The 10,644-nt window shown below is 39.5% G+C and overlaps 1 protein-coding gene across 1 annotated transcript in view; it reads left to right on the forward strand.

Annotated features, from left to right (window-relative positions):
* The window catches only part of LOC106884250 (adenylyl cyclase-associated protein 1), a 105,704-nt gene extending 95,236 nt beyond the window's left edge, over positions 1–10,468 (forward strand). Inside the window, exons 9-13 of the mRNA XM_052967698.1 lie at positions 3,582–3,923; positions 4,656–4,779; positions 6,765–6,847; positions 8,502–8,645; positions 9,843–10,468. Of these exons, the coding sequence (XP_052823658.1) occupies positions 3,582–3,923; positions 4,656–4,779; positions 6,765–6,847; positions 8,502–8,645; positions 9,843–9,920 (771 nt within the window). The 3' untranslated portion in view covers positions 9,921–10,468. The remainder of the gene's footprint in view (positions 1–3,581; positions 3,924–4,655; positions 4,780–6,764; positions 6,848–8,501; positions 8,646–9,842) is intronic.
* Positions 10,469–10,644: the final 176 nt, after the last annotated feature.

A 10,644-nucleotide genomic window follows, 5' to 3' on the forward strand; every position in this document is an offset into this window, starting at 1 on the left:
GGGGGGGAGCATGTATAGGACTGTGAGAATTGAAAATGGCAATGTTCTGTCATAATGGAATCTGTTTTCTGAGCATCTGTGGTGTTTATTGTCCCTGTGCATCTGCCGCACATGAAAGCTATCCTCCCTGTTAGCCTTCCTTTGATGTTGCTGCACCTCTCATGTGTCCATAGCTTACACTGGGTACATCGTATGGAGTTTCTACCTGAAGGGGTTTGTGATGTGTTCACCTTCCTACTAACTAGGACTTTGCTCTTTGCAACATTGACTCTAAGGCCGTTCAACTGAAAACCTTGCTTCCACACCTGAAATTTCTTCTCTAGTTCTGGTCGTGATTCTGCTGAGATCCAGGTCATCAGCACAGAGGAGCTCCCAGGTGCAACCTGTCTTGAATTCCTCTGTTATTGCCTGGAGGACTATGATGAATAAGAGGGGGCTGGGGGCTGATCCTTAGTGGACGCCTACCTCTACCCGGAATTCCTCACTATACTCATTGCCAATCCTAACCTTACTAATGGCATCTCTGTACAGCCCTTATTAAACATTCGTCAATCCATAGTTTCCGCATCGCCCACCAGATAAGGGATCGGGGGACCCTGTCAAAGGCTTTCTCCAAGTCCACAAAAGCCAGGTATAGGGGTTTATCTTTGCCTAGGTATTTCTCCTGCAGTTGCCATATCAATGGTGCTTCTACCTGGCACAAAACCGAACTGCATCTCATCTAAGCAGACTCTCTCCCTAATTAGTTGGGCTATGATCTTCTCCATGACTTTCATCACCTGATCCAGCAGTTTGATACTCCTGTAGTTATTTCTATCGAAAGCATCACCTTTACTCTTGTAGCAGTTGACTATGGTGCTGCTAAACTACCTGGTTTACAATATGGGTGACTAGGCCATAACCCACACCACCAGATATTTTAAGCATCTTAGCAGTGATTCCTACTGGGCCAGAGGCTTTTCCTGACTTCATACCCTTAATTGCTTTATCTACCAGGGAGATGTCTATTCGGATACCTGGTCCCTCTACTGGGTCAACATTTGGTAGGCTCTCTTCTTCCCATTCATTCTCCATGTTCAGCAGTCTTTCATAATGGCTCATCCAAGCCTCTTTCTTTTCAGAATCATTAAAAGCAAGTGCACCATCATCCACCCGGGCACATTTCTCTCCTGTGACATCACAATTTTCTCTCACACACAATCTTGCAATCCGAAATACTTCAGTTCTTTGGTCCTAACATTGCTGAACATTGGCAAACTTCTTTTCTGCTTCTCCCATGGCTATGTATACCTGTCGCCCAGTCTCCCTTCTGGCTATCTGGTACAGTTCCCTGCTACCCCAACTCTTCCAGGCTTTCCAGGCCTGTTTCTTTGCTCTAATGGTTTTCTCTACCATCTTATTCCACCACCATGTTACTCTAGGTCTGGAAGGGACTTTGAACCATCTGCAGATTTGGTCTGTGGCACTCAGCAAGCTGTCCCGTAGGAATTTCCAGCTACCCTCTGTGTCTGAAGTCTGTAGCTCCTCCTCCCTCTCATCAATTTCTTGATGAGGATGTCCCTAAATCTCTGACCATGTGAAGGGTTCTTTAGCTTCCAAATCCTTCTTTTCTGGATTGGTCTGCTTTTTGGCATCCTTCTGGCCTCAAGTCTAAAGTCACTAATGACTAGCCTATGCTGGGGTTACATTCTTCACCAAGGAGGGTCTTTGCATTTAAGAGCAACCATGCGTCCTGCTGTCTGGTGAGGATGAAATCAATCTGGCTAGCAGAGTCACCTGATTGGTAGGTTAATCAGGTGGCTGTTTGGTTACCTGAAGTTAGTGTTGCAGATTAAAAGGTTACATGCATCACAGAATTCCAGTAGAACAGATTATTATTATTATTATTGTTCAAGCAAATTTCTTCTGCATTGTCTGCCCACAGCTCTGTGTTGGTGGGGTGTGTGCAGCATTGTGTCCTTTTTTTATTGTTGGGCAAGTGCAAACTTTTTCCGGTATTGTTTTGCATCAGTTTCTTTTGTTAGGGGACCTGGTTGCAGTCTTTTCTTGTATTAGTGTTTATATTGCGTTGTGTGTGCAATGTGTAGGGTATCTAGCCTGTAGGTGGTAGTTTATTTTATTGGATATTTGCTATATAGAGTGTCTTGTGTTTGTGGATTCTTTTTGTTTGGATTGTATTATTAAATTGATAGTGTCTTGTGTAGGCTGTGGGCTGTTCCTAGCAGGGATATGTTTTAGATAGTGTGTAGTGTTGAGGGTCCAGGTATCACTTCTACATTTTTGTTCATATGTTTTTTATCCTGCCCAATTATTACAGGTATTGTTTTCACCTTCATGCCCCACACCTTGAATACTTCGATTTTGAGGTCTTTGTACTTTGACAAAAACAACTTCTCCACTTCTTTTTGGGCAATATTATTTTGCAGGCAGTGGGTTACTACATGTAACCTTAGGTATCCTCAAGTTTTCAGTTGTGTTTCAAGTGCTTAGAACCTTGTTTTTCATCCTTTTGGATGAATAGTTATGATGGGATTTTGTTCCACCAGGGTTTGCAGGATGTCCTCGTCAAGCTCTACAGATCTTCCAGGATGAGGCTCATCTTCTAGGCTGTAGTTTCCGGCTCAGAATTTCTGGAACCACCGTAGACACTGGCTTACACTTATTGTCTGATCCCCATATACTGCATTAATATTCCTCGCACTTTCCGTTGCATTGTTGAGTTTATTGAACTCACAAAGCAAAATATGCTCCTTTGTCACTTCTATTATAACTTTGAAAAAAATAACTGTTAAAATCGAACTGTACTCTTCAGTACTTGCACTAGGAATAAGAACAAGGTAATTACTTCCTGCAATTGAAAAAAACGCATTATTTAAGGGATGGCCCAATAATTTTCTTTATTGAAAGATTTTCTAGGAATATGTCATGGTAGATATGGCAGAATTAGAAGAGCGAGCGTGATAATTAGTTTAGGTGTTGAATTCAAATTTCAACTTTGGTTTATAATTCCAGATTTTACAAAAGACAAATGCTTGTATCCTTTGTGTTCCTACTCCATGCCTCCTAGGCTTGTTACTGTCTGGACTGGCACTGGGTGAAGGCTGCAATATATTTTTCAAATAGATTCTTCTACCTAGGGCTCAAATATATTCATAGTTAACCTATGTGATGGACGATGCCGTTTGTTAATTTTTTTAAAAAACTATTTTCATATTGAAAGAAACCTCTCCCTGCCAAGCTGTTACTCTCCACAACTCATATGTTATGGACATGGGAATAGAATGCTGAAGGAAATAATTGCAAGACTGATTGTTCAAGCTGAACCAACCAGGTGAAGACCTTGGGGTAAATCAAGAATGAGATGGTTGGATCCTTACTCTCAATTGGCCACTCTTGGGAATCCAGCTTGAAAGTGTAACAAGAATTGCTTTTGATAGGAACCTGTGCAGGAGGTACTTGAGGACTCTACTGCCACAACCCTCTTATGAACGGGATGCAAAAAATGGATGGATACCAATAATCTACAGGCATACTTTCTCTATAAATTTCTAGCTTTATGGCCATATGAGAAATTATTATAGAAAATGGAAGAATTAGTAGAAACCGAAGCGCTTTACATAAAAGAATCTGCTGTTTTTCGTCTCCTCAATGTCATGTCAACCTTTCTCTGCTCCCCAGCATGCTCTCTCTCTCTCTCTCTCTCTCTCTCTCTCTCATATAATTTTAACTTTGCTTCTCTTTTAGGTCTAAAGAAAGTTTCTGATGACCAGAAGACCCACAAAAACCCAACCTTACGAAAGGATGGAGCATGCCCTGTGAAATCACCTGCCAACGCCAGCTCTAAGAAAACTCCTTCCTATGGTGGCAATGCTCCAGTGACAAATGTTCCTCTCATAGAACTGCAGGACAAGAAATGGATCATCGTAAGTAAACACACTTGGCTTGACTTTTTTTTTTACTTTGTTTCTAACCCTGATGTGTTGGGTGGAGAGGCAAAAGTGGATTGATGGTCAGACAAGAAGTCCAACTCCCAACAGTGGTCCTCTCATGCATTTTTCACCCAAACATAAAAGTCCACCACATATTAGAGAATAGTGTTGCTCATTGTTGTTAGTGATGAGTGATTCATTAGCTTCAGTTCTTCCTTGCATTAGAAAAGCTATTTACAATGTGACCTATCCAGGAGGAAATCTATCTCTCTTCTAATGAACATTATGGAAATAAAAGTTCTGGCCACACGAAACCTTGTGATTTGCAAAAAGGAAAGAATTTCCTTCCTTTCTTCCTTTAGTTGATCTAACCCTTTAAATTACTTTCATCCAGCTTCTTATGCTGGTGTGCGTTGCTTAAAACTTCTTCAAACCCTTTTTCTAACCAGATTCCTTTCCTTTCTTGTTTAAAGAATTTATTCCATGTCTTTGCATTTTGAACTGGTATTGAATGTTTTGCTTGAGAGACATGACGACCATCATCACTGAAGCAGTGGCAACACACACACACACACACACAGGCTTCTATACAGTTTCTATCTACCAATTTCATCCACAAGACATGTTGGTCAACCCATACATGAGTGAGAGAGAGAGATATATATATATTTATATAGGTTCGCCACTGATTCTCTTTCCTGGTAATTCCTTTTTCTTACCTTCCAGGAATATCAAAACAACAACCAAAACATCCAGTTGACAGACACTAGCATGAAGCAAACTGTTTACATCTACAAGTGTCGGAATTCAGTTGTCAAAGTAACTGGCAAAGTTAATTCTATTGTTGTAGGTAAGTGCATCATTTTCATATCTTCTGTTTCATGTTTGCATTAATTCAAAAAGCCATCGAATCTTCCTGTTGCCAATCCTCACCACTTTCCAAGTAAGGTACTCGTTTTCATCTTTTATTTGTTTCAGTCGTTAGAGGTCATGCTGGGGCACCACCTTGAAGAATTTTAATTAAACAAATCAACTCAAATACTTTTTTTTTTTTAAGCCTAGTACTTATTTTATAGACAACACACACAGAGGCTTCTTTCAGTTTTCATCTACCAAACCCACTCACAAGGCTTTGTTCAGCCCAAGGCTATAGTAGAAGACACTCGTCCAAGGTACCATGCACTGGGATTGAACCTAGGGAAGCAAACTTCCTACCATGCAAGCCACACCTGAGCCAATTTTACTATAACCAACAGTCCTGCCTGTTGCCTCTCCTCTTTCAACGCAAATTCATCTGACTGCAGTTAATTTGTTGGCCTCTCTCCTCAGCTACTAACTTAGACTGAGATTCTTCCATGCTGCAAACTCTTTCCTGTTTGGTCAATTTACTGCAATCCTTCCCGTTCCTATCCAACTTTGAATATCTGGCATCAGGTGTTCTTCGCCTGGCCCTCTTTCCATTCTGTGAGTGCCTCCATCATTTCATGCCAAGTAGCTGGCAGGTGCAGAATGATTTGTTGGTTATTGAACAGATATAGTGCTGTAGATGAAGGAAAGTTGAGTACCAATGTCCAAGTTCTGTTGTACTACAGTGAACCCCATGCCAGACTCTGCCCCCACACTTTCCAGGAGATCATCATCATTGTATCTTCCGACATTTCCGTTATGTGCAGTTAACAATGTGTGGAAAGGGAGATAACCCCCTATCTACAAAAAACCACAGTGCATCTCGGACTACAATATTGTCTGGGATTTGCTTCACAGAACTGTTTCTTCATTTATAATTAGTCCAATGACTTCCTTATAGATACACCCACTTTTCCATGTTCATATGAGTGGGATGGAATATTTTAAAGCAGATTTTCTACGGCCAAATACATTGCTGTCATTAAAACTCTCATCTCTTTCCAAGGAAGCTAATATTTCCTCATAACAAGAGTTTCCACAGAAAACTGGATGGACACTCGTTTACAACCATCACATGATGTCAAGGCTTGAAGACAGTAAGACACCCATGCTTGACAAGCTTCTTTCAGTTTCCACTGTCAAGGCTTTGGTCAGCCCCAGAGATATTGTAGAAGCCACTTGCCTAAGGTACCACACTATGGAACTGAACCTGAAACGATGGAGTTGGGAAGCAAGCTTCTTACCATACAGCTATGCTTTTACTAATGTGTGTGTGTATGTAGATATGACATAACACATACAGGAAGCCAAATGTTCCATGAGGTGGTGACATCTACTGGTGATGAACTGAGGCCTGCCTTGTTGCTGTATCCCATGAAAGGCTGCTGAAGACAAGAGGCAAGACTTTTTGGTTGGCCCAAGGCTGTAACAGGCAAGTTTTGCCTTGCAGTAAGATGGAACTCCAAACCAGTTAGTAACAAAGCAAGCTCTCTCTCTCTCTCCCCACACAGTCATGCCTGCTGCATGTGATTGGGATAATAATTGAGAGACAATCATTATGATTGATGTTATTTAGCCATAAATCAGATTTGTTCAAGCAGACTTCCGATCAAAAATGTTTCAGCTATGACCAACCTCTCTTCTTTGTGGTTTATTTACAAAACAGATCAAATACAAAAGCAAAAAACAACACAAGTCCAATGGATGTTCACAATTAATTATTATTAAGTTTATAACTCAGAGAATGTATAATGTTTTGGGCATAATCTTTCATCAGATTATTCAATGTGTAAAGAGGGTGTGGTGTGCAGGATCTCTGGCTGTTATTTCTAGTCAGTGGAACAATCATGTCTTCTGATTATGACATTATTGGTGTTGGTGATATTTCTTTGTCCTCTTCATAAGTCTCATCTCTCTTTCTCTCTTCAGATAACAGCACAAAATGTGGAATTGTCTTTGATGATGTCATTTCTTCCATTGAATTTATCAACTGTTCCAGTGTTCAATCACAGGTGAGCTTAGACTTGCATTATAGAATTATGAATGAAGAACTTTAATTAGAGACATTTTTTTCCAAATCTAAAAGTCTTTCTATGCAACATTATTGTTAATTGCAAAAATAACTGATGTTCTAATTACTGTTACGTTCTGAACATATTGAAAATTGTCCTCTTTTGTAACCCTACGATTTTCACCATCTGATACCACCTCTCTTTCATTTATAGTTTTGTTTTTTTTTAATATTTTGTTTCAATTTTTAATTATTTTACATAAAGTAACTGGGAAGCTGTTTTAGTTACCATTGTTCTCAAAGAATGGTAGCAGCATTCCCAGCAATCTGTTTGGAGAGGACTTGGGTTCAAAAATTTCTAGTTGAACTCTCCTAACCCCAAATGTTTGACCACCAGCTTGCAAGCATTCAGGCCAAATTTCAAATTTAAGGCCACCTCCCTCCCATCAGTCTTGTAAGCCTTGTTAAATGGGCCAAGGGGCACCGTCTTCCTGCCTGACCAAAAGATTAAAAAGTAAAAAGTGTTGTTTTCTGAACTTTATATCTTAAATATCATCCGATCCTCATTGAAAAGTCTTTAGAGTTTGTTGTTGCTGGTTTGATTATTAAATCGAGCAAGTTGAATAAATCTTTCTGGTATATTTTTTTTTAAATGTTAATTTGTTGGTAGGAAGTAAATTCATTTTGTCTCGTTGATGACTTGGTATAGTTCTATCGGTCTTTGGCTTGAGAGATGGACGGTGAGGATCTGTGCACTGAGAAGAGGACCAAAATTCGGACAATTTGGTTACTAGAGCCAGTGATAAATGTTGAAGGTGACAGTATTCTCCTGCAACAGAATGTTAGTCTGGTTGCAGGGTTCAAGACTAGCAAATTTTGAGGGGAGGGGGACAAGCCAACGACATTGACTTCAGTTGTACTTTATTTAGTTAATCAACCCTGAAGAGATGAACTTTGGCAGGATTTGAACTCAGTACATAAAGAACTGGAAGAGATGCCACTAAGCATCTAAGTCAGACTCTACATGCTGCTTGCCACCTTTGCATTTAAAGGAGCAGAAACCAGCAGCCGAGATGAAGAGTGGAACCAGCAGCCGAGATGAAGAGTGGATACATATTTTGTAGTGAGGCCAAGTTTAGAGACATTTTAAATATTCATAAGAGAAAGCTAATCAGTTAGGGAGATGGTTTGTGTGTGTGTGTGTGTGAGAGAGAGAGAGAGAGAAACATTGAGATTTGTAACTAATGCCCTCTAGTGTTGGCAACATATCTGATTATGATTCAGTTGGCACTGAGTACCTGCTCAGGACATTTTGCTTGTCATCCTTTTGAGGTGAAAAAGCAAGACTTGTAAAAGCATCTCACCAAATGCTTTGCAGTATTTATTCCAACTTTTTATGGTTTGAGTTCAAATCCCTTCATGGCCTGCTTGAAGGTTAAACTATGTTTATCACTTCTACCTGGCATCTCAGGTGTGTTTACCAGAATTCACTTTACAAACAACATTCAAGCTATCCTCCTTCTCTTGCACCTTTCCTTTGGAAACCCTGTAAAGGGCCATGGCTACTGCCTTCCCCCTTGACCCCCCCCCCAAAAAAAAATGTCATTTGCTACTTCAAGAGGTTATTATTGTTTTTCTTCCCATCCTTGCAACAGGTGACTGGCAAAGTTCCAACAGTGAGTATTGAGAAAACAGATGGATGTATGGTCTACCTTAGCCCCGAGTCTTTGGACACAGAGATCATCACTGCTAAATCTTCAGAGGTTAATGTTCTTGTCCCAAAAGGCGATGGAGACTACGTATGTATTCAATTGCTTCTTCATTTAACTTTGTTTCATGTAACATACCTTCTACTTGCTGCAGCCATGCTGGAGCACCGCTTTGAACAGTTTCGACATCAGTACTTCTTTTCAAGTTTGGTCCCACCTATTTTATTGGTCTCTTTTACCGAACTGCTGTGTTATGGGGTTGTAAAGCAAACAGACACTGGCTGTCAAGTAGTGGAGGAAGGGCAAAATACAGACACAACGATGCACACACATAGAGCTGCCACACAGTGGGACTGAACCTGAAATCAGATGGTTGCAAAGCAAGCTTCTTAACCACACAGCCATGCCTGTCTCAATCCTGTACCCTCGTATTTCAAGACAACTGACTGTGAGTAGCAGTCTGTTATGGAGGGAACCTTTCCCACTCCCAAACCTGCTACTGCTACTCATTTCATCTGAGTAGACTGAAGCAGTGTGAAATGAATTGTCTTGCTCAAGGGTTGTGCTGTTGTGGTTCAAGTAGTGAATTCACATAGGAGTATATATATGTATATATTCCAAGTAAGCAATTATCACACACACACACACTGCATATATAATCTACATTGTTGCTCTCTGCAACGCACGGACCTTTGAGTTTTCTTTCCATGAGCTTTTAGCACTGCTGATGACGTACAGACATCACAAGCATTTCATTCGGTATTTTGTGTGCATTGTCATTCAATGGATGTCCTCAACTCAGTTGTTGTTTGTTTTTTAAGCTTTTAAGTGTCTCCATGAAAAAAAGTCTAGTAGTGTGAGGTCCAATGAATGTGAAGGGGGGGGGTATTCTACTGAAGCTCTTCATCTTAGGGGCACCCTCATGTTACTAAGGTAGCATAAAGCACCATCTGGCTGGAAATACTTACTCTTCAAAGTCTTGTAGAATGTTTAGCATTGATATTCCTTTGTAATATGTGAATATTCAGACCTGCAGGATGTGCAATTGTCAAAGTTAATCAAGCCAATTAATTTAAATGTAGTCTCATCACTACCAGCGATCTTTGCTTCTACATATCTTGCCAAGGACCCACTTCACTCTTTTAGTTCAGATCATCTTCACTAAGAGCAGGAACCATTCTTGGAATGTCACTTTTGAATACAGTGGGTGCTTGATTTTGAAATTCTTAACAATTTGCATGCCGCAGAGATTATCTGTCAGTTTAAATTTTTTTTTTCCCTTTTCAGACGGAGTGTTTTATTCCAGAGCAATTCAAATCAACTTGGAATGGTACAAGCATGTCAACACAATTTTGTGAATCATAGATGGAACAAGAAGGGCCTTTGCTCTACCAATTTACTTCTCAACACTACATCTTCCTACACCCCAGCCTGTGGATTTATGATGGGGGAGGGGGTGACATTCTAAAACTTTTTTTATACTTCTTTTTTGTCCTTCTTTGCCTGTCAATGCTACTGTCATCACAGAATGTCTTTGGCCTAATTATGCAACAATGTACTTAAAAATAAGATTTTTTTTTTTCCAAATTTTGTTTTTTTTATTTCATTTATATTACTATTGTACCATTTTGTATTCTTCAGAATCAGAGCAATTCTTTATTTCAAACACTATTTGAATAATACAATTATTAATGATAATCATTATAATAAATAAATTCTTTTAAATGTATGAGGGAGAGAGAGAAAGAAATGTAGAGAGTGCTGAGACTCTGTTGTTGAAGAATTATGATTTATGAAACTTTCTATACCCTCTCATCAAATTCCAATTTGAAAAAGAAATATATATATATATATATATATATATATATATAAATCAATCAATCAATAAATAATTAAATTAAATGTTATTTTAATCACTTGTCTTGTCATTCAATCTCTTATCTTCTTTTTAGCCACCTCCATTCACTGATGCTTTTTATGTGCTACCAGCATGAATACCAATCAAAGAGGACTGTCTGAAAAGTTCCATGGATGGGATTTCCTTGAAAGTTCCGAGGTCTTCCTGGAAATTTTCGAGGATGAACTACTT

This window comes from Octopus bimaculoides, chromosome 4, assembly GCF_001194135.2.
Source record: "Octopus bimaculoides isolate UCB-OBI-ISO-001 chromosome 4, ASM119413v2, whole genome shotgun sequence".
NCBI classification, from domain to species: domain Eukaryota; kingdom Metazoa; phylum Mollusca; class Cephalopoda; order Octopoda; family Octopodidae; genus Octopus; species Octopus bimaculoides.